This window comes from Urocampus carinirostris, chromosome 1, assembly GCF_059441175.1.
Source record: "Urocampus carinirostris isolate Australia breed hairy pipefish chromosome 1, RoL_Ucar_1.0, whole genome shotgun sequence".
NCBI classification, from domain to species: domain Eukaryota; kingdom Metazoa; phylum Chordata; class Actinopteri; order Syngnathiformes; family Syngnathidae; genus Urocampus; species Urocampus carinirostris.
Genome location: NC_142349.1, coordinates 68,992,816 through 69,017,964, shown reverse-complemented (window position 1 = coordinate 69,017,964; position 25,149 = coordinate 68,992,816). Strand labels below are relative to the sequence as shown.

Here is a 25,149-nt window from a genome sequence, read left to right as displayed (position 1 = left end):
TCCATCTGCTAACCTCTTTGTACTCTAGGCAAGCTTTTTCGACCCTGACTCCCTCCTGTTTTTGCTCCCGTCTGTTTCCCCGGCTTCGACCCGTTTCCGATCCCGACCGCGTTTTTTTGCTCTCCTGTCCCGGCTACTGTTTTTTCCTGTTCCCGATACCAGCATCGCACTTCCGCGTTCAGAGCGAACTGCTTCCTGCGCCCAGCGATCACCGAAGCGTGGGTGCAACCCTTTCCCTTTCTTCCAATAAAACTGAGAGAAACGTAACGCAAGTGGGTCCTGTCTCCGTTCTGGTCCTGACAGAGTGTGTGACTGACAGGCACCTTTTTAGCACGAAACACGAAACGTTTCACACTAAGATTTATTGAGGAAGCAGGGGAAGTCAAGTGCGGGGAAACAAACGCCATCCTGAAAAATTCTGTAAAGTATGTTCCAACATTATCGCAGTTTAGTTCCGTCTTGCTACTGCCATAAAACCGCCATCTTTGCTCGCTGCAAAGGAAAAGCAGGAAGCCTTCGAGATTGGAGCGTGGTCGGAGGACAGAAACAAGTCGGGAAGCCGGGACGGGAGATTGGAGCGTGGTTGGAGGACGGAAACAAGTCGAGCAGCCGGGACGGGAGACCAGAGCGTGGTCAGTGGGCAGAAACAAGTCGGGCAGCCAGGACGGGAGATCGGAGTGTGGTCCGTGGGAGGGATCAAGTCAGGCAGCCGGGACGGGGGATCGGAAAGTGGTCAGAGGACGGAAACAAGTCGGGCAGCCGAGACGGGGGATTGGAGTGTGGTCGGAGGACGGAAGGACGTCGGGCAGCCGGGACAGGAGATCTGAGCGTGGTCAGAGGACGGAAAGAAGTCGGGCAGCCGGGAAGGGATATCGGAGCGTGGTCAGAGGGGGGAAACAAGTCGGGCAGCCGGGACAAGAGATCAGAGCGTGGTCGGAGGGAGGGATCAAGTCAGGCAGCCGGGACGGGGGATTGGAGCGTGGTCAGAGGGCGGAAACAAGTCAGGCAGCCGAGACGGGAGATTGGAGTGTGGTCGGAGGACGGAAGGACGTCGGGCAGCCGGGACGGGAGATCGGAGCGTGGTTGCAGGACGGAAGCAGGTCGGGCAGCCGGTACGGGAGACTGGATCGTGGTCGGAGATCGGGACAAGTCAGGTAACCGGAGACGATCAGTAAGCCAGGGAGGGACGAGCTGGAAACATGACAGGACGGGACAGACGGGAGCCAGAGTCAAAAAGTGCTTGCCTTGCATGTGCGGAGGTTTGCTGACAAACTGACCAGGAGTGAATGAGAAAAAACGTGTTTAAATAGGAGGGGAACCAATCAGGAACTGAACATCAGCCTGAACTAAACGAGTGAGCGCAGGTGAGAGCAACAGGCAAGTCATGACACAGCATTAGTTTCTTGGATCTTGGTTGACTTTGAATGTGACAAATAGAGTAATGGACTGAGAGTCAGATGAGGTTAAAGACATTTTTTTATTCTAATTCATTGCCGGTCCTGTTAAAATGCATTTATAAACGTTAGAATGAGCTGCCACATTAAAGTAATAAAACATGCACTCTAATAACACTTTGAGGAGATAATTAATGATATTTTGTAGATGTACCCCCATTGACTATAAGTATAATTGTTTTTAGTTATGTGTGAAAAGATGAATGCTTAATTTAGTGTAGAACAGCATTCTAATGGCTCCTGCCAAATGAAGCAGTTCGCTACGCATTCTGGAATTGATCCATGTCTCAATTTTCAATGCACTCAACCTTAAGCTTGTTTTATCCGCCATTTTTATTCTCCAGTGCAAAAGATTTTTATCGATACACAGTCAGTTGTGCTTTTGATACTATGCAATTTGAAAAAACGAAATATTTTGTCTCTAAAATACAAGACATTAGCTTGATTTCCTACCTGGGTGGACATATAAACGACTTTCAATTTAAAAGTCGCATGGACAAAACAATATTTTGGATTATTGTTTGTTTATGGTGTAAGCTAGTTGAAAATTAGCCAATTTCATCCATGCCAGAAACTAGCATCAAGTTCTTGAACGTAATTTATTACTATGTTCAATGCCAAAAGTAGCCTCGTCTTTTTTCAGTAATATCCACATTACTTCAAGGTTAAGGTTAAATTCCAGCCCAACCCGACCCAGGCCCGCGGGTATTAAACCAAGACCTGGCCTGAGCCCGATCAATTATTTCAATTTGCAGGAAAGAGCTTGAGCAAACCCGAAAATTCACATTTTATATTTGAGGGCTCGGGAAAGAGAAATGATTTATGATAACAAATTACTGTCAGGGCCAGAACGGAGACAGGACACAATAGCGTTACGTTTCTCACAAGTTTTATTAGAGGAAAGGGAAAAGGCTGCGCCCACGATCAGGTGTTCGCTGGACGCAGTAAGCAGCAAGCATTGGCGGTGTCAGGGACGGAAAAAAACGGGCGGTAGGGAGAGCAAGACGTGGTCGAAGTCGGAAACGAGTCGTAAGCCAGAATAGGAGAGAAGGCGTAGTCGGTGGCAATAAGAGGTCGAAAGCCAGGACGGGAGAGCAGACGTGGTCAGGATCAAAACGGGTCGAAGCCGGGAACAGACGGGAGTAAAAATGGGTGGGAGTCGAAAAAATGCTTGCCTAGTGTTCACTGAGGTTTGCAGACTGACTGACAAAAGGACTGACCAATCAGAACCCGCGGCAGTTGGCGCCAAAGGAGCGAGTACAGCAGAGTCACATCAGTAATCATGACAATTAAAGCCTGTCTTTTGTAAGAAATTCTAGGTCAAACAAAACTGTATAAACATTTACATTATTTATATTTCTGTGTCTGCAGAGGTTAAATCAACCCAAAATTTTCCAACATTGAGGGATTTTTTTTAAAGAGTTCATGGGAAAATTTTAGGGTAGTTTCTGAGAAATCTATACAAGAGCAGCAGTACATCCTGAAGAATCTAGCATGGCACGTAAAGAGAGATAGAGGCAGAGCGATAAAGAAGAACAATGACAGGTGGATAACAGACAGAAATAGGATGGAGTTCTTTGAATTGACATTGCAAGAGTTTAGTATAGTACCTGTTGTGGTGAGGCGACATTTTTATTGTTATTATTATTATTTGTTTTCTAAAAGTCAGCAAAGAGAAGCCCAACCTGACCTGAACGTAATGATTGACAAAAATTAATATATATTCTAGTAAGACTTGTGTTTTTAACTATGCCTGTATCTCTGCCATTTTAGTGAGTATTTTGACGTTAACTTTAATTTCAACTGTGAAATCCGACTATCGTGGTATCTTTGGTCTTGTTCTTAAATCAAAAATTCCTTGTACAGACGCCCCCCTACTTACGAACGAGTTCCAGATGATTGTTTGTAAGTTGAATCTGTTGTAAGTTGCTACAGTGCAATATTTTGTATGTTTTAGGTTTATATAAGTATGTTTAATGTTTAAATATTTTTTATATATGTATGTATTTAGGCTTGCATAAGTAACCTGTATTGTTAAGTACTAAAAAAAATAAACATTTACTAAAATCATACTTTCTAACAAGATGAATTAAGTGAAGATTAACTTACTTCTGGAAGATGGGGCGGCATTAGCTCAGGAGGTAGAGCGCTCATCTTGGGATCAAGAGATCGCAGGTTCGATTCCCGGCTCCTCCGTGTTAGATGTCGAAGTGTCCTTGGACAATACACTGAATCTCTAATGCCCCCAATCAGCATGGCTGATTGGCCGCTATTGGTGTGTGAGTGTATGTGAATGGGTCTTCATTGACTTGAAAAGTGCTATATAAATGCAGACCATTTACAAGAGTTAGGCTACTTCCTCCTCCGTGGTAAAAAGTGTACCAAAAAAAGGCGATCCAAACATTTTCTCAACCGCATCAAGCTTTCTTATTCCACTTTCTTTTCAAAAGCAATGACTCGCATCTTCTTTACACTTTACACCAACCATATCGAATAGATGTTAAACAATAAAAACGTCAAAGTTCTCAGCGTGCTAGAGATACAGTGCAGTGTGTGTACACACAAACCAGGAAGTAGAAGCCATATTTCTTCTTCGAGGTGGATGCTGGGTGACCTCTCACAGCGCCAAGTGGCGAAAAGAAGCACTACAGTACTCTCCTCTACTCAGAAAAAAAGGTGCAGACAATACAAAATCTAACTTACAGAAATATCCGGATATTTCTCGACATCCAGAAAAAGAATGTTCGTATGTACCGTTTTTCGTAACTCGAATGTTCGTAAGTCGGGGAGCGTCTGTACTGCAATATGATAATATACTCAGCTGCACGTCAATGCTTCTAAATTAAAATCTATCTATTTCATGACAATTCTCCTACAGTATGTCTCCATGTTTTTTTATATTCATTTGCAACTATCCTTTGCGCAAGCTAGTCCCCCATTTTGACTAGCACACGAGCAAAAAAAAGAGTATTACAGTGGGACCAGTGGGACAATTTAGTTAAAAAATAATAATAAATAAAAAATATATATATATTTTTTGAAGGGGCGGCGCTACTTCGCAGACTTTCACATTTTGCGGGTGGTTTTGGTCCCCATTAACCAGGTCTAAAAATTAATAATTAAAAAAAATAAAAAATAAAATAATATGAATTTAATGTAACCTGAGCACCAAGACAGCAGTTGCAAAAATGTCCTCTTGTCAGGAGGACCAGAACAGAGCAGGAGACCCCAGAGCGTTCGTACAATTCTTTATTTGGGGAAGCGTAAAGGGTTAGCCGGAGACGCGATGACCGTCGGACGTTAGCAGCGAAGCCGTGAAGACTACTTCGGAACACGTAGCCAATCGTAGCGTGGGACGGAAGCAGGTCGAGTTTACCGGGACTGGAGAGAAGATCGTAGCGTGGGACGGAAGCAGGTCGGATCGGAGGCAGGCAGAATCATGTAACAGGTCAAGAAGGCACAGGTAATCAAGAGAGTCAAACGGGGTACAAAAGTAATCCTCAGACGAAGAGGTCTCGGCGTAGCGTGCTTAAAAAGGGAACATAAACCAATCAGGAAGCGCACTCAAGCGCGCCAGATGATTACCCCAGGTGGCTCCACTTAGGTAATCCTGACACCTCTTGGTTGTTACCTTAGGTGGGTTGGAACACGGCAAGTTTAAACCCCTTTTTCTCTGCGTGGTTTTCACGTTAGGGGGGGGGACGGGACGTGATGGCTCACTCGCCTGACTCGTAATTGACTCCTGGAAAATAGTGAAGGGGAATCTGAGAGAGATCCGATGGCTTTTTTTTTTTGAAGGGGTGTCGCAACTTTGCAGATTTTCACTTTTTGCGGGTGGTTTTGGTCCCCATTAACCGCGATAACCGAGGTCCCACTGTACCTTAATTTCAGGTTCCATCAGCCATAATAACTTTGACCCGTTAACCGTAGTGAAAATCAACATTCATTCGTGAGTCCGACCTTTTCTTAAACAAACAGGTCTGTAGTTTGTTTTTGTTTTACAGGTACTTTTGTCATTTAGATAAACATTTAATTGTACGGGTAGATCGGCATGCGATGCCAGACCTCGTCCTGAATGTGATGTGTAGTGTGTTGTAGTTTTGCATGTGCTCTGTCTCACCTGTCCTTTGCTAGCTCTGTCAAACACACTCAATGTCATGGAAGCACTTTGCTATTCAGTCAGCGTCCTCATCTTTATTCAACTTTCATCGTTGGATCTGGAATTTGTTTCTTCCGTTCGATTTAAAACTGACTATGGCATACCTGTCAACCTCTATGTTTTTGTCGTACATAGTACGTTTATTATGCATTTTAAGACGTGTACGACGTACGAGAAAATCTGTACGGAAAAACGTAAATTTGTCAATGATGGGTACCATTCGGTATACACCAACTATCACAAAATCAAATCCATCAAGTCAAACGAGTTAGCCGCGGTAGCCTCTATCTCTGCATTGTTTTTTTTCGTTGCAAACAAAACGAGCGGTTTGATGCTACTGTGCGCATGCGTCTGCCGCCTGGGGATTTCCCATCATGCATCATTCCGTGGTAGTTGTGTAGTGAAAGGAAGTCCGTCTCTTCTTAGAGAACCGGCTTTTTCGGCTCAACTCATAAAAGAGAGCCGGCTCTCAAACGGCTCACTTGCTTTGACGCATTATATTACGAGTTATGATGTTGTATAAAGAAGATAAGAAAAAAAGGAGAAAATGAAAAAAGACAGGTTTGTGGTTATCCCTTTAATCAGTATTATACCAATAATAATTTAATGCAGAAAATGAATTCATAATTTGAATAAAAACATTCTACTTAATTATATTTGCATGTGTAACCGCGGTGTACCGTCTCACCAAAGATCCACATTCACGCTGGACTGGATGATGAGGTTTTTATTACAGTTGCTGCAAATGAATGAGTCACACACAACACGTGGTTAGCTCCTCTGCTGGCTTTCAAGACGTTAGCAGCGCGCTGTAGACTGCCTCAAACAAAACAAATAGCTTTCTTTTCAGTTTACATAAAATACATTTTAGAATATCAACCATCAAAATACATTTTTACATCCATTTTAACAAGATACTTTTAGTATAGTGGTTTTTTAACGTTCACAATGAATTCAACATATTTTTCTTTGAACTGAATTTTAACCAACATCCTTTTTATATATATGAGAAAATAGAAATAATAACAACAACGAGTATAAAAACGGGTACAATGTACCTGCAAATGAATGAGTCACACACAATACGTGGTTAGCTCCTCTGCTGGCTTTCAACACTATAAGGGGAATTAGCATTTTAGCACAACATGCAACGTCCGGCAAAACTAACATAAATGGCGACAGAACAAAACGAAAATAAATATACAACTTGACAACATCAATCACATTACTGTGCATGTTGAAAGATTTGTCAGCCTTGGTTTTAATGTTTAACTTTTTGTGGAGCACCAAAATATCGCGCCTTACCGTTAGCAGCACGCTTTAGACTGCCAAGGGCATACGCCTTACGGTCACTAGATCAAAAGCCAAACCAAACCCTACCCCATACCAGCAGGTGGCACTGTTGGACTCATCATTGCAGGACACTTATACAGAAATTGTACAACATATTTCAGCAGGAATTTCAACAAAACAAAAGTTATTATTACACCCGTTACACATGTATTTTTTCCTTCCACATTGAATTGATAAACCTCATTCATGTCGAGCAACTCAGTATCTCACAACAAAATGTTAATGAACAATATATATGATATAACGAAACATATGTGCTCAGTAGCCTAGATGCTAAGGTGCCCGCTTTGAGACTGGGAGGTCGGTGGTTCGCGCGCCGGCCGAGTCACTCCTAAGACTTAAAAAGTGGTCGGCGGCGCCCTCTGTTGGCTGCGGCTGCATCGGCTCGCTACAACGGGTCAGGTGCAATCGACATTTCTTTCACCAGCTCAGTAGCCTAGATGGTAAGGCGCCCGCTTTGAGACTGGGAGGTCGGTGGTTCGCGCCCCGGCCGAGTCATTCCTAAGACTTAAAAAGTGGTCGGCGGCGCCCTCTGTTGGCTGCGGCTGCATCGGCTCGCTACAACGGGTCAGGTGCAATCGACATTTCGTTCTGTGTACATTGTTACACAGAATGACAATACAAGGAAATTATTATTATTAATTATTATATAACATGTTAAACTACATAAATGAACACGTTTGAAGAAAAAAATATGGTGTACGATTATTTTGTAAGGGAAAATATGACAGTTTGTAAGGGCATGGAGCTCTGGAGGTTGACAGGTATGCTATTTCTAAAAGTACAGTCCCGTGCATCAGCTCCATTTATCTGATTCCGCAACTCTGAGCTAATTGAAGAGGAAACTTCTGATCTGGATGACAAAAGTCACTTCCATAGCAAAGCAAGTTTTCCAGTGAACTTGATGCTACCAGCTGATCGGCTCTTTTCTGCCGCTTCCCTTCCTCTTTCGCTTTCTATTTCTGTCTTATCCTTCCTTTCCTAACACCGCTATCCTTCTCTTGCTTGCTTGTGTGTTTCCCCGACTGTCTTTAGGTTCAGATAGTGCACAAAAAGCTGGACTTCAGCCATGTCACGTCTCGCTGTGGCTCCAAGGACAATATCAAACATGTCCCTGGAGGCGGCAACGTAAGTAAATCTGCTGCTGCTGCTTTGAGAGTAGAAAGGTTTTGGCATGAGACTTTGATAGCGTTTTTGTAAGGCAAATTCCAAATTTAGAATGGATTAAAAAAAGCTATTTTTATCCTCTAACAGTCAGAAAAAACTGGATTGCTTTTTGGGGGTAGGGCCAGTGTTCCCTCTAAGCTCACATTCTCAGCGCACAAGAAAATCAAAATTACTAATTAAGAAGCGACTTAAGTCAAAGTTACAGTGCATGAAGGTAAAAATACACGGGTTCCCCTGACGTTGTGTCCTAAATGCGGCATTTTGAAGTCGAGTCGAAGTAGAACGAAGTTGAGTAAAGTTAGTAGAGTTTGTCGAGAACCGGCTTCTTCGGCTCGGCTCACTAAAAGGAACCGGCTCTTTCGGGTCCTAAACGGCTCTTTGGGTTGATTTTGCTTCCCAACGTGACCAAATATTATGTAAAATTATGCACAAAATGACTTAAAAGAATGGGGAATAGGACAAAAAAGAAAAATACCAAAATGAAAAAGTAGTGAAAAGCTGAGAAAAAAAGAAACAAAAGGAAGAGAGAAAAAAGAAGGAAAAATGTAGAAAAAAGCCAGAAAAAAAGAAAAGAAAGAAATGTAGGAAAAAAGTAAACAGAGAACAAAAAGAAAAAAGTAACAGCTCGGAAAAAATAAACACAATGAGATTTTTTTAAAGGAATTAAAAAAAAAGTAGAAAAAAAAAACGGAAGAAAAAGTTTGTGTTGCATTCAAATAATTTCCAATTATACCAAGTCAATCTTGTTGGCAAAATTGTACTTCCACTAAAAATGTGATTAAGTACAGTTCTTTATCTTACAACCGACTAAATAAGCCCCCAAAAATGTTAATATTATGCGACCAAATATATCAGGAAATAAAAAGAAATGGATATCTTGTAAAAGAATTGTAAGAACAAACGACGTTTGTAGGCCGTACAACCTTTGCAATAGTACATGAGTCAATTCATTCAAAAGAGAAAAATCATTTCGCATTGCCAGAAACTCAGCAAAATGTAACTTGATGTCAAGTTTTGGACATCTTTGATAATGAATCATCTTGCCACACTTGGGATTACGGTTGCTCATTGTTGTTTCAAGCGTTGCTCACCGACTTGTGGAAAGTTAGAGGGAACATTGGGTAGGCTATCAATTGGGTTATTATAAGCAGCATATTTTATCATGTTGACCTGACTGGGCTGTAAATAAGCTAACCGTACAGTGTCCACGTATAAGACCAATCTTCACACTTCACCATTCACAGGTATGTTTTATGTCGTTGCTTTACTGTGCCTGGCGATGAATGTGGACTTTTAGCATTCATCTTTAGAGTTAATACGCGCCTTAACTCTACTGCATGCATCCAAAAGCATGACTTGTGCCGTCACGACTTGGTTTTGTTGAGAAATGCATTTGGGATGAACTTGTCTAACAGAAATCCTAAAGGAAGAATCGTAAATCAATTGATGCATATGTGTATGGATACCAGAAAAAGACCAAAATTCATTATAGCTGTCAGAACCAGAACAGAAACAGGACCCAATCGCGTGACGTTCTAGTCACATTCAAGTCAAGTCACATTTATTTATATAACCCTTAATCAGGGTTGGGTAGGGTTACTTTAACTGGATTACTTTCAATTACTTTTGGACAAAAGAAACTAAATATGAATGAAATGATAACTCACAACACGTGGTAAGCTTTCTCTCCTGGCTTTGATCTCTTTGATCTCCGGCAAAACTAACATAAAATGCGACAGAAACAAACTGAAAATAAATCCAAACTGCTTGCCAACATCATTTTTGCCGTTCCATGTATTCCGTTACTCCCCAAGACTTTAGTAATTGTATTCATATTTAGTTTCTTTTGTCTTTTATTAGCATATTTGGTATTGGAGTAATCCAAAAGTAATTGAAAGTAATCCAGTTAAAGTAACCCTACCCAACCCTGTATATAAATAAACATGACTTGACTTGACTTAATGTAGCGGAGTAAGAGTACAGTTTCTTCTTCACAAGTCTACTCAAGTAAAACTAAAAAGTAAAGTGGTTTAAAAATACTCCTAGAAGTACAACATGTCCCAAAACGTACTCAAGAAAATGTAACTTGTTACTACCCACCTCTGGCTATTCGGGGATTTTAAATGCAATAGTTGTACGCACTACTTTTCTTTTTTCACCTGTAGCAACTTTGCTGCTTGCACTGACTTTCTTCGGAGGCATATTAAGGGGCTAAAACACCCGTACGCCGCTCAGCATCGCACCCTAGCATACGCACTCACGCATTACCGGCGTTCGAACTCCGATTTTTTTGACCGAACAGCGAAGTAAGAATTTCTCGAAATTTTTGGTCGAACTCCGACTTGTTCGAACTGAGAGGCGTTCGAAAACGGAGGTTCCACTGCATATATTTTTTTGTCAAACAAACCTCTTGCTCCCTATCCAAAGGAAAATCAAGTTCACGAGCAGTCCCAGTGGCTACCACCAGAGGCCACTCAATGTTCGTGACTGCTAACTGGCAGGATCAGCTCGTCCAGTTTGCGAAAAACAAACCACTAAAGGCAAAAAATAACAAAATTGCGCTGTTAACTTTTTTTGAGGGTACATTCATTTAAAGTTGCAGTAACTCAAAATTTTTAGTGTACATTAAGGGCTTACGTATTATCAACAGATAGTTGATCTCATACATTTTTAATGAATGCAAAATCTCCTTATTAAATGATAGAAACACAACGCAGCACCTACTCACTGCAATATAAGACTATGTTGTCACGAACCAGTACGGAAACAGGAATGAGAACCCAATCGCGTAACGTTACTCACAATTTATTGGGGAGAAGAGGAATGCGCGCACACTCGATCCGGGGATCGATGGTCGCGGAAGTAGATTGAAGTCAAACAGATCAGACCAAAAATAAAACAGGATCAAAACGCAAGCAAAAACGGATATTCACAGGACTAAACAGATCAGGCCAAAAATAAAACAGGATCAAAACACAGGCAAAACGGAGATTCACAGGACTTGGCATATCACACAGAGTCTAGCAGAGGACACCGTTTAAGTACTCCCAGGGAGCAATATGTCAACGCGTTTCAGCCAGTGTCCATGGGCGGGGCCAATTGGGCGCCATGGCAACCGTGACATATGTAGAATCCTGCGACAATTTTAAATAAAGATTTCCCGTATAAAAATTGTTATACGGCATACACGCTCCTACTAAACTCGCATTTTATTTCGTAAACGTTAGCTTATCTATGCTATTACTGTATGTTTATGTTTAATTCCAATTTAAATGTGTTTTAGTGATCCGAAAGATATTTTCAGTTACTTTTGGGAGGATGGGAGCGAACCAATGAGTTTTTTTAATTACTTTATAATAGAATAACTCTAGTTGTATGAGCAATTCGAGTTACAAACATGATTCTGGAACAAACTAAGCTTGTAAGGAGAGGTACCACTGTATTTGGTTTTATTGAAATCAGGAAAAGAGCCTAAGGAGTGATATATTCGCCACCCCTAAATCAACTGCCCTCTGGTGGCCAATTTGAGATCAGGAACAAAGAACTAGAGATTAGAAAAAAAGAATATTATGAATGTAGTTGAATTTTACGGACTAATATAACATTGTGATGATAAGGCGTATACTGTACTATCGTTTTTAGTATAAGGGGTGAATTTGATGTACTTGTGATACAGGTATTAGGTTTCAGTATCGAAGACTTTTTAGTATGAAGGTGTATCGAAAAAGGTACCAAGTAATCCTCAGCAGATTTGTCCAACAGCTTCTCGCTGATTTCATTCTCAGTTCTCATATGTTTGGTCGTTTTAGATACTAAGACGAAAGCGATAATAATTTCAAGAATTCAGGTTATTGATTATTAAACGCATTGAGTGTCGTTTCTGTGTGTGTTCCTTTTTATCTTCGACGCAACATCATGTATTAGATTGTGATCAGTAAAGAGTTCTCTTTTTCCTTTCTCCTTTGTGTTTTTAAATCTGTGCTCCTTTAGGTGCAGATCCTGAACAAGAAGGTGGATCTTAGCAAGGTCACATCTAAATGTGGCTCCAAGGACAACATTAAGCACAAGCCAGGTTGTGTTTAGTGCGCCAGTGTGTTCGTTTCATCACCAGACGTACCAAGCTTTTCTTTTCAGATGGTCTTATATTAACACATTTTTTTCAGGTGGTGGAGATGTGAAAATTGAGTCTCATAAGATGAACATCAAGGCGAAATCCAAGATTGGCTCGATGGACAACATAGGACAAACAAATGGACACAAGGTGAAATTTGAATGTCAGACTTTGGTCTCATCTCATCTCATCTCATTAGCTGCACCGCTTATCCTCAGTAGGGTCGCAGGGGTGCTGGAGCCCATCCCGGCAATCATCGGGCAGTGGGCAGGGGACACCCTGAACTGGTTGCCAGCCAATCGCAGGGCACACAGGGACAGACAACTCGCTCGCTCATTCACACCTAGGGACAATTTGGACCGGCCAATCCACCTGAAATGCATGTCTTTGGAATGCGAGAGGAAACCGGAGTGCCCGGAGGAAACCCATGCAAGCACGGGAGAACATACAAACTCCGCATAGGAGGTCCGGTAGCTGGATTTGAACCCACACAGGAGGTTCCCAAGACCTTAGAACTGTGCCTGCACACGCGCTAACCACTGCGCCGCCGTGCTGGACCTCTTTGGTCTCATTTCATTTTAAAAGCGCTCATGTGTGGAGTTTGACTCATGCACATGTTAAATAGAATTGATTACCATGTGTTTCCACTGATCATCACACTCAAAGTTATAATGCATTTTAAATCAACTGCTTTGATAAACAAGTGACAAAATGTCATGAACCGGAAAAGGATCAGGACCCAAATGGGTGACTTTTCTCACACAAGCGTTTTATTTTACGGGAAATTGGGAGTCCCGCATGTTAGGCAGCAGTCTGGCGTGGAATGATAGGAAGCCAGAGGCCGACGAGATGGATACCAATTGCCCGAGCAGATATCGGACGGATGGGGTCGATACCGGACAGGACAGGACAGACGGGATTGATATCAAAACAGGATATCGAGATTAAACAGGACAAACTAGACGGGAACGAAACTGGAAACTGATATTAAACAACTGGGCAGACAGGATTGATATCAAAACAGGATATCAAAATCAAACAGGACAAACTAAACAGGAACGAAAATGGGAACCGATATTAAGCAGGACAAACTAAACGAGACCCATACCGGACAGAAAATACCAACAGGAAACAGAATGAATAAAGTATCTATCTATCTATCTATCCATCTATCTATCTATCTATCTATCTATCTATCTATCTATCTATCTATCTATCTATCTATCTATCTATCTATCTATCTATCTATCTATCTATCTATCTATCTATCTATCTATCTATCTATCTATCTATCTATCTATCTATCTATCTATCTATCTATCTATCTATCTATCTATCTATCTATCTATCTATCAAAACAGGATATAGAAATTAAACAGGACAATTTAGACAGGAACGAAACTGGAAACCGATATTAAACAACAGAACAGACAGGATTGATATCAAAACAGGATATCGAAATTAAACAGGACAAACTAAACAGGAACGAAACTGGAAACCGATATTAAGCAGGACAAACTAAACGAGACCCATAGCGGACAGGAAATACCAACAGGAAACAGAACCAAGTCAAAACCCACGTCTTGCGGGGCAGAGGTTCGTTGACAGACCGACAAAGGAAGAGTGAGAGCACTGAGCTTAAATAGACGGAAAGCCAATCTGTCAACGAGACGCAGCTGGCGCCACACGAGTGGGGCCAATTGGACGCCATGGCAACCGTGACACAAAACAGAGGGGAAAAGGGCTTGTCAGGAAAAAGCTGGAACTGTTCTAGGTCCTGTCCCCTGAGGTCAAGTCATGTTTGTTTTTATCACCATCAATCACGAGTGTCAAAGGGCTACGCAAATTATTGCATACCACAGAGTATTATGACACCATCCCCTGATCTAAAAACTACATGAGGGCAAGGAAAAACTCAAAAACCTCAACATGAGAAAAAAGAAGAAACCTTGAGAAGGGACCGCACATGAGGTCATCCCCTTCCAGGATGAACAGGCCAAATTAGATGTTGTAATAACAAATAATACACAGATATTGTCAACAGGAAATATAGTTAATTCATAAACTATAGAATAGAAGTGTGTTTTAAGCCTAGATTTAAACAGTTCCACTGAGGTTGCAGATCAAATCTCAGGGCTAAGAGTATTCCACAGCACCGGGGCCCGAATGGAAAACAATCTCCAACTTGCGGATTTCTTCTTGGCTCTTGGGATCTCGAGTAGACCAGCATTTTCAGAGCGAAGGCTCCGGACTGGAACATAGGGGGAAATTAAATCTGAAAGATATGAGGGAGCAAGTCCATGCATGATTTTGTATAGTACCAAGAGAACCTTCAAATCATATCTTAAGCTAACAGGGAGCCAATGCAGGTTAGCTAAAATCGGGGTCATGTGACCAAACTTTCTCGTCTTAGTTAAAAGCCTCGCTGAAGCGTTTTGTACTAGCTGTAGGCTTTTTGATTTTGGACTTCGCGAGCTCTTTTTATAAGTACATACGGCTGGAGATAAAATAGACACAGTATTAATTACAGTTTAAAGTCAAGGTGTCCACCAACAGATCTGTTTTGGCTATAAATCCTTGAATATCCCTTTATATAGAATCTGATTAAACATTCTCTGTTCATTGTTGAGACACGTCATGATGAAAAGCCACATAACAAACTTTAAACACCCAGAAGCGCTAGCAAAGCACCTACAGAAATGTATTAGATGAGTGGTAGGAATGGGCGGAGCGGTACACGGGACAGGTGCACTCCTTCCCGCCCAGCGCCGTCTGCACTGAAGTTCAATATGTTGGTATCCTTGTTTTCAGTTTTTTGTGACATTTCTACAAAGGAACTTTGCTTGCACCTTGTTTTATTTTGGACAAAAATGAGCCTCAACACTCTTAAGTAACTGGGGGGAGACCAATTATAAGTGGTATGTTTATATTTATATGGGACACAGGCTCTGGCATCATTATTATTTTATAGATTTTTTCAAATCATCTAGCTCGGTGGCCTTGGGGGTAATGGGCCCGCCCCGAGACTGGGAGGTTGTGGTTCAAGCCTCGGCCGAGTCATACCCAAGACTTAAACATTGGTACCCGTTGCCTCCCTGCTTGGCGTTCAGCATTAGGGGTTGGAATTGGGGGGTTTGGTCACCTAATGACTCCCAACACCTCAGTTGGGTTGAGCGAGGGGGCTGGGAATCCCCTCCCTCTAAATCAATCTCCCAAAAAGAGTAAGAGAAGACTGTAACCACCTCCCACTAGGGGGGTATGGCTGTGGTAATATATAATATACATATATATATATATATATATATATATATATATATATATATATATATATATATATATATATATATATATATATATATATATATATATATATATATATATATATATATATATATATATATATATATTTTTTATATATATATAACTTCATACAATGAAATAAAATACGCTGAAGAATTTTGTCTTAAAATTAATCAAAATATTTTTGCTTTTATGGCTCTTTGGGTCAATAAGTTTTATGACCCCTGATGCAGATGGATGCATGATATATCTTTTCGTAAATAAGAAAAATGGCATAGTTCTCCGGGAACTTCCTTATCCAATGTGGCCCGCTACTCAAAAAAAGGTCCCCCCCACCCTGACCTACATATATGGCCTGATGGATTTGCTGCTTTTGCAAGTCATCACCACTAGATGGGAGTAGTGGAATGATTGCTGACAATTTGCATAATAATCTGTGTCCTTGTCTACTATACTACATACTTCTCTCTATTTGTGTAAACAGGAGGAGAGAGCAGAGGAAAAGACCCCCTCGCCCCTAAACGGCACACCATGCGCAGGACAGGCAGGTGTTGCCAAGGCAACAACATCACCAGGAGGTGCTGTGAAGGAAAATGGGGTGAAGGAGCCCACGCCTAATCCTTTCGGAGGAGACGGACTGAGGGATCACCTTGGTATTGATAAGCGCATTGCCGAGAAAAGTAGGTGCCAGCACAAAACGCTTAGATTGTTGTGAGATGAGCGAATTTTCCCCATATGAAATAATGAAAAACAAATTGATCCGTTCCCCGGCCTCCCAAAAGGATCCAAGTGAACCTTAAATAGTCAAGTCTTGTTTATTTGGGACGCCCTTAATAAAAAGGGCTGCACAGATTACAGAATATTATTACACTATCCCCTGATCCAAAACCTACATAAGGGCAAGGGAAAACTCAAAAACCCCAACATGAGGCAAATGAAGAAACCATGAGATTGGGCCACACCTGAGGTAATCCCCCTTACTAACAAAGGGAGTAGTGGTGGAGATTGCCAGTGTGTAATACTTGACCACTAGATGGCACTGCACTGTCTAATGAGAACGGAAACCAGTGCCAACCCCACAGCGTATTAGCAAGATGCCAGAAAAACATGGCGGCGACTTCTAGGTAGGGATTACATGATGTAAGAGAAGTACAAATGCCTCCACCATTGATTTTTATTTCTAAAATTAAACAGTGAGCAATTGGCTGAAGTTGAATAGGTGTGAGAAAGAGAGACTTTTGATGATACACTTGAAATTAAAGTTACTGTCACATTAAATGAATGTACATTAGATTTTGGTACAGACGCTGCTCCACTTGCATACGAGATTTTCGTATGTTGAATTTGTTCGTAAGTATCTTCAGTGCTATATTTTGTACGTTTAAGGTTTATATAAGTATATTTAAGGCTTGCATAAGTAACCTGTATAGTTTTGTACAAGAAAATAAACATTTCATGAAATAATATGCTCTCTAGAGATAAATAAAATTAAGTTTAACTTACTTTTGGAAGATGCGCTTCAAGAGATTCTCCTCCGTGTTAGAGAGTGGCCAAAAAAAAGCGATCCAACTCTTTTCTCAACCGCATCGAGCTTTCTTATTCCACTTTCATTTCAAAAGAAACGGCTCTCCTCTTTTTACACTTTACACCAACCATATTGAATGGATGCACGAGGTATTAAACAATAGAAATGTCGAAGTTCTTAGCGCACTGGAGATACAGTATGGAATGTTTACAAACAAACTAGGAAGAGGACGACTGATTTCTTCTTCGGGGTGGATGCTGGGTTAGCTCCCACAGCGCCACATGCCAGTAGCGGCGGAAAGAAGCACTGCAGTAATGTCCTCTACTTGGAAAAAGGTGCACACAATACAAAATCTAACTTATAGCACTGTCCAGATATTTTTCAACATCCCGGAAAAATGTTTATATCGACCGTTTTACGTAAGTCGAATGGTCGTAAGTAGGGGAGCGTCTGTCACTGGGATGTGGCTTCATCTAATCCTCAGAATTAACATGTTTTCGACTTCCTCTCTCTTCCAGATTAAATCTCAGCACGAGAGTTTTGTTGGGGTGCGTCAGTCCTCCGTTCGCTCGCCGGCTGACCAACCAACCTCCCATGGTCACTCCCGTCCTGCCCCCCATCCCGTCTCCTGCAGCACCAAACTCAACGTCCGCCTCTTCGTGTTTCTCCGGGCCTCACTGTCAGTACACCGACCCTGACCTACAATGCCAGTGGATCGCTCTTCAGCTCGCCCCACTGTAGAGAAGAGTACTTGATGTTTGTCCGTCTCATAGCTTCTCCTCTTGAACACCGAGACACAAACGGGAATTTCCCATCACTCCTACACACCAATATTCATCGAAACACGTTTTGTTTTTCCATCAATGAGCTCACCTGTTTTATTAAGAGACCTACCTTGCCACTTTCCCAACAATGAATAGCACTCTTCTTGTCTTTACTTACTTCAATAATCCAGCTAAACACCGTACTAACTAGCAGAAGTTCACTTAAAAATGAGCTGTATGGCAAATGGGCGCACCTACAGTCGTATGCAAAAGTTTGGGCACCCCTGATCGTGTTCTCACCATCCTTCGCCTCTGCTAAGCTGAGATTTTTCTTGGCCTGCCACTCCGGGCCTTAACTAGAACCGTGCCTGTGGCCTTCCATTTCCTCACCATCTTCCTCACTGTGGAAACAGACAGCTGAAATTTCTGAGCTAGCTTTTTGAACCTTCCCCTAAACCATGATGTTGAACAATCTTTGTTGTTCTGAGGCTTCCATGTTGCCACTCTTCAGAAGATGCAAAGAAGAGAACAACTTGCAAATGGCCCGCTTAAATACCCTTTCTCATGATGTGTATGTAGGTCAAGGCTCAATGAGCTTCCCAAACTAATTTTGTGTTCCAATAATTAGTGCTAAAGGTATTCAAATCAATAAAACAACAAGGGTGCCCAAATTTATGCACCTGCCTACTTTTGTTTAAGCAATTATTGCACGTCTTATTTACCGACTCGGTGGCCTGGGGGTATGGCGCCCGCCCCGAGACTGGGAGGTTGTCGTTCAAGCCTCAGCCGAGTCATACCTAAGACTCAAACATTGGTACCCGTTGCCTCCCTGCTTAGCGTTCAGCATTAGGGGTTGGAATTGGGGGGTTTGGTCACCTAATGACTCCCAACACCTCAGTTGGGTTGAGCGAGGGGGCTGGGAATCCCCTCCTCTGAATCAATCTCCCAAAAAGAGTCAGAAATGACTCCAACCACCTCCCACTAGGGGGATATGGCTGTGGTATATATAATATATATATAACCATAAGCTTAATTTCACTTCTCAGATATCACAGTTCTTGTCTGCTATAGGATATATTTAGCTGAAATTGCTGATCCGAACAACCAATGATTTATAAAAGAAAATCTTGAAAATGATCAGTGGTGCCCAAACTTTTACATACGACTGTATTCTTTAAGCCAACCAAGAATGATTTGTAAATTTATAATAACTACAGCGCTGCACTGTGTGTCATTGTAGATCATAAGAGCTTGCTTACCGGTGTCTACTAAATCCCATGAATATGTATCGGTATCAGGTAGTGACATACTAAGAGACATTGGATGGTGAGTGTGATGGGTGTAAATGAAATCTGTTAGAAGTCGGTAAGAAGGTAAAGGCTATCAAAGCAATATGTAAGTCATTATTCAAATTCCTCTGCTGACATGATGACCTAGTATATCAGACCAGGTTACTCGTACTTAAGGTTTAACCTCAGTTGTTCGTATTTATACTATCTCCCTGATTTACCTGCATTCCGTTTGTATTTAATCTGAGAGTTTAACCGCCTGCTACTACACTATTGCATCGGAATTGTGTCCTAAAAACGTGGATATATAATATTCGAGAACTGTCTATCGCTAGTCGAGACATACTATTTCTGTTTGGTGAATGTGTCAGCACTACTAAACTGTTGCATCTTCTACAGTAGAATCGTGCATTCTAGTGACAAAGGAGTCTGTAACGCAGGCTTTTTGACCACATGGTTGTAGCACAAGCTGTAATCTGTATGACATGGAATGTTTAGTTTAGTTCAGGTTCATACATTTCGGGGTGTAAGAAAACTAAATCCGGTGGATTAGGTAAAGGTATTAAGGGTAAAGCTGATTGTCACAGCTTAATTTTTTAGATCTGTATGAATTATGTATTTATTCTCAATCCTCTCACCCGCTGGAACGTAACCCGACTAAAGTGTTGGACACTTTTACTCGGCTCGGTAACCGCTTTTCCTGAATCGGCCATCCATCCGTTATTGTGGACACCAAGAAAGCATTGTTAGGCGTTGTTTATTTCACTCAAACATTCGATCGTGTTCCCCTCTCATTTCGACTCTCTCTGCTCTCTTGTGTATATGTTTTGGGGCTGGGCCGATATACGTCCTGCTCTGACACCATTAGCTTCCGCTTATCTGGGGTCTGATCACGGCGGCAGCAGCCTTAAGAAGGAAACCCAGACCTCCCTATCCCCAGCCAATTCTTTCAGCTCATCCGACAGGATCCCGAAGGCGTTCCCAGGCCAGCCTAGAGACATAGTCTCTCCGGCGTGACCTGGGTCGTCCCCGGGACCTCCTGCCGGTGGGAAATGCGTAACACAAGGGTTCACAGTCACTCAATTTATTGCCTGCATTCAATGAACAATACAAATAAGTCAGGGTATCTTTGCACGACTGCATACAACTTCAGCATGAGGTGATATAGCTGAAGGTACGGCAAGCGCAGAAGTCCATAAAGTGCCAAACGCTCATGGCTTAACAAATGAATGCGGTACCAGAGTTTTAACAGTAAAGCAACACAGATTTTGTGAGAATTCAAAAAAACTCAAACCAATCAAATTTCAACTCTGTTACACATGCCCAGAACATCTCTCAAGGGAGGCAACCAGGAGGCATCCTTATCAGATGCCAGAGCAACCTCAACTGGCTCCTCTCAATGCAGAGGAGCAGTGGCTCCCCCTCCCTGATGACTGAGCTTCTCACCTTAACTCTAAGGGAGAACCCAGACACCCTGTGGAGGAAACTCATTTCAGCCACTTGTCTGATCGGATCTAAAAACCGAAGTACCAACAAGACCAAAAAATGACGCCAATATAATCCAAACCTTGAAAATATTGTGCTTTGATATTAAACTAATCCTAACGTTATAAGTACCTTTGCTAAAAAAGCAAAGACTCTGTTCTTAGATTCACCGACACGGGCAGAAATCTCAAAATCAACATTTACCCTGACAATCACACCTTGGTTCTGTAGTTCAATTACAAATATATAAATCCTTAATTCTGTCGAACCATATAACCCCAATTCAGGGCCAGATGTTTTCCATCACATTCATAAACTTGCTGATCTTCGATTTCATCCATTCATTTTCGAGATTACCTTACCCAACCATCCATTTGTTGGAAGTATTTCCTATACCTGTCCTTCATCAGACATTAATGACAGCAATACGATTATTGTAACTGGTACCCTGATTAACCGTTTAAACAAGCAATTAAAGTACATTCACTTAAAGGGACATCAATTTTCACTTCAGTCTGGATTTGTGGTGTAAATAGGAGGAAGTTGGGAAGGGTTTTTGTAGATGCTTTTTTAAATGTTTTGGTCAGCTTGTTATACTTTGCATCTCCGATGTTTGTGGAACAATTTAAGACACCACAGTCATATATCATTGTATTTTCCCTGCTTAAGAAAAATGAATACAAATGATTTTACCATCAATACCATTAATGCAGCTGTTCCTTAACACTGATATTGAATATTAGACAATTGATTGAAGAATACTTTTAGAGAGAGAAGTTAAACCTGCCTCTGTTCTCAGTCATTGTTTTGGAGGAAAATAATTGACTTAAGTCAAATTAAGATGGAGCATTATTTTTGCTAAACTGAAGAGTTGGCTCCATTACCACGTTTGTAGCATTTTACACTGTGACGTAACGATTTCCAGACAGAGAGTCTTGTGTGAGATGGGTTCAGCCAAGCATGGACTTGCCTGGCTTTACACCTGAATTTCATGAATTTCCATCGGAGCAGCCTGTACATAAACAGTGACGGTCCGTGTCAGATGTGTGAAGTGTTGACGCCTCATCCATCTTGTCGAGCGCTGCTTAGCCTCTGGAACACTGATAGTCTGGCTATGAAACCTTAAAGGGGAAGTCAAACCAAATGTTTCCCAATAAGTAACTTGTTGGATGAGGTAAGAAGCAATGTTGGCTTCTTTTGAACCATCTATATGGGTGGCCATTTTGAGACTGGGGGTTATGGCGTCCATTTTGGCTGCAGCTAACGACTGTTTCAGTTGTCAACCAGTTGCAGACTATTGAAACGATTAGTCAAATGATCGCATATTTATTACATTTACCATAGATCAAGTAAACATTTGTTTTATCGCTGTCAACCAGGAACAGACTAATCACCAGCACTAGAACAGTAAATACAACAAATATTGTAAATGGTGTGTATCTTTTTAGCGCTTTTCAAGTCTCTGAAGACCTTTACAATGTGCTTCACATTTACCCATTCGCACACACACTCACACACTGATAGCGGTGTCAGACATGCAAGGCTGCTTATTTGGAACATTAGGGGTTCAGTGTCTTGATTTTGTGAAGTACATTGAGTGGTCAACTGCAAACAGAATGACTTCAAAGGTTTTAACAACTGAGTTTCTTGTTTTACATTCGAAAAACTTCTTAATTTCAAATACATTTGTCAGGGACAGTCTGGCATAACCCTCAAGCTCACTTTTGTAGTGGAAGATACGCGCATAAAATCTACAATGCATTTTACCAAAACCCCATTGGCTTGGAGGATACTTAAATCTTACCGAGGCGAGTCAGACTCTCTTTGATTCAACTGTCCGATATGCTCTTTAAATGTCTGCTTTGCATATTATGCACATAGTCTTTTTTTATTGGCAGTATCCATGCTAAAATACCCTCAAATTTTAGAAGTTTCGATACTAGTACTTGAGGTTGACACCGCCATTTCTGTATGTTTAATTACCGCTCCTCAGCAGGGATTATATTCATGTAAAGATGCCTCATTCTGTGTGAAATATTGACTTCTTTGTCGACTATTTCGATTATAGAATCTCGTCGGCATCGTCTGTGAATCGTTGCACCCCTAGTTGAAGAATAATGACTGTTTAATTATAGCGTCACCTCAGAAACCAGGTTAACCGTGATTGGTTGTTAGCTGAGCCCTGGGCGATTACCATGCCATCTTCCTGCAACACTCTCAAAAAGGCCTCCACCAAAAGATAACAATTTGCTTTAATACGATCAGGGTTGGGTAGGGTTACTTTAACTGGATTACTTTCAATTACTTTTGGATTACTCCAATACCAAATATGCTAATAAAAGACAAAAGAAACTAAATATGAATAAAATGATGACTCACAACACGTGGTAAGCTTTCTCTCCTGACTTTGATCTCTTTGATCTCCGGCAAAACGAACATAAAATGCGAAAGAAACAAAATGAAAATAAATCCAAACAGCTTCCCAACATCATTTTTTCCGTTCCATGTGTTCCGTTACTCCCCAAGCCTGCACAAAATGTAGTAATTGTATTCATATTTACCATAAATTCCAGACTATAGAGCGCACCTGATTATAAGCCGCACCCACCACATTTTAAGAGGAAAACTGATTTTGTACTTACACGAGCCGCACCTGTACATAAGCCGCAAGCGCCCACATTAAAACATGTAACACAATCATAAAATTAGCCCAAACCCGGCTTTGAATCCCGCGATTGTAACTGAAAACGAAGTACAATGTTTAAATACCACAGCCGGCAAAATAAACAGAAAATGATACTCGAGGTTTGATGCAGACCTGCAGAGTCCGGACTCTAATCCAAGGAAAAAAGTCTATATTTCCAAAGGTAAGGGTGGGAAAAATATATATCCACTATTGTCCGCCGCGACAACAGGTCTCACTCACCTTTACCCCACTTCCCGTCAGCCCGCGTTTGCTCCGCCCCTCTTTTTTAATTCGCAAAACATATCAGAATAAGTGTCTCAAATAAATACATTACAAAAATATACAGGAGCAAATACATATTATACATCGGTTACACATATTTACAAAGAAAGACGGTAAACCGAGAGAGTTTTCAAAGCTTTGATTATAATATTATAACTTTCATCCCAAACCGTGCCTGTGAAGGGTAGCAAAACGCTACCAGCAACACGCTCGCAACAAAATAAACGGGTCTGCTAAAAAAAAACACTTGTAGAAACCACGGTAGACCGTCCTCATCTTCCTCCTTATAACTGACGTCATCAAAGTCGTCTTCCCCAACATGGGAAAGAGACTTTGTCATATAGACATCGTCTTATGCACATTATTCAAAAACACGCTAGCAACACGCTTGCAAAGTGAAGTTTACGTGCAGTAGCTCTGTTTCCTTCTTTATCGGACTGCTCGTTTGCTTTTAGCTTGAAAGCTACGTCATGTGCCTTTCTTTTTGCAATTTGCATGATGAGGGTATGTCTACGCTAATTTAATTCGTGCACAAGCTAAGAAGTTGCAGTCTTCCTCGGCGCATATATTCCACCTGTCTAAATCTTACCTTTTGTACTCGTGCGCCGCTGGCGGCCGTTAGAAAAATGACATAAATTGGCCGCGTCACCGAATAAGCCGCAGGGTTGAAGGTTTGGGAAAAAAGTAGCGGCTTATAGTCCGGAATTTACGGTAGTTTCTTTTTGTCTTTCATTAGCATATTTGGTATTGGAGTAATCCAAAAGTAACTGAAAGTAATCCAGTTAAAGTAACCCTACCCAACCCTGAATACGATCTATATCAACATGTTTGCATGAGCGGTGATATTATCCAGAAACCCTTTGCTTTGATTTCCTTTTTAAGTATGTCTCTGAACACTGAGCGGTTTCTCATACTATTTGGATTTCTGTGTCTGGAAGAAATATGAATTTTTGTACAGCTCCCTTTGAAACCCCCAAAGTCTTGTGCACTTTGAACACAGCATTGTTCATTTCTTGAGGCTCTGAATGAGTAGGAACTGCTGTTCTTAGCTTTGCAGTGTACTGTACATCTGTGCTTCTTGGTAGTTACAATTATCAAAGTAATAAGTCTATGGTGAAAGCACCATATTTGATATTGTACCGTAACCACCGAATCATATTGTTGAGATTCTCGGAGTTAACATGCTGTGTGTGCAGGGTGGGGTAGGGTTACTTTAACTGGATTACTTTCAATGACTTTTGGATGACTCCAATATCAAATATGCTAATAAAAGGCAAAAGAAACTAAATATGAATAGAATTATGACTCACAACACGTGGTAAGCTTTCTCTCCTGGCTTTGATCTCCGGCAAAACGAACATAAAATGTGACAGAAACAAAATGAAAATAAATCCAAACAGCTTGCCAACATCATGTTTGCCGTTCCATGTATTCCGTTACTTCCCAAGCCTGCACAAAATTTCCAAAGTAAATCCAAAAGTAATTGAAAGTAATCAAGCTAAAGTAACCCTACCCAACCCTGAACACAACTGACACGACTGATCTTTTACTCAAACCAAAAACTAACGGTGTAG

At 41.3% G+C, this 25,149-nt stretch overlaps 1 protein-coding gene across 5 annotated transcripts in view; it reads left to right on the top strand.

The window, feature by feature from the left end:
- Nucleotides 1–21,103, top strand: part of LOC148376685 (uncharacterized) — a 61,544-nt gene extending 40,441 nt beyond the window's left edge. For 3 of the 5 annotated variants that reach the window (XM_088349884.1, XM_088349862.1, XM_088349852.1), the window contains 5 exons: nt 8,002–8,094; nt 12,124–12,205; nt 12,297–12,394; nt 16,029–16,224; nt 17,588–21,103. In XM_088349884.1, the coding sequence (XP_088206010.1) occupies nt 8,002–8,094; nt 12,124–12,205; nt 12,297–12,394; nt 16,029–16,224; nt 17,588–17,592 (474 nt within the window). In that variant the 3' untranslated portion in view covers nt 17,593–21,103. The remainder of the gene's footprint in view (nt 1–8,001; nt 8,095–12,123; nt 12,206–12,296; nt 12,395–16,028; nt 16,225–17,587) is intronic. The other 2 variants (XM_088349876.1, XM_088349869.1) reach the window with 1 other exon arrangement.
- Nucleotides 21,104–25,149: the final 4,046 nt, after the last annotated feature.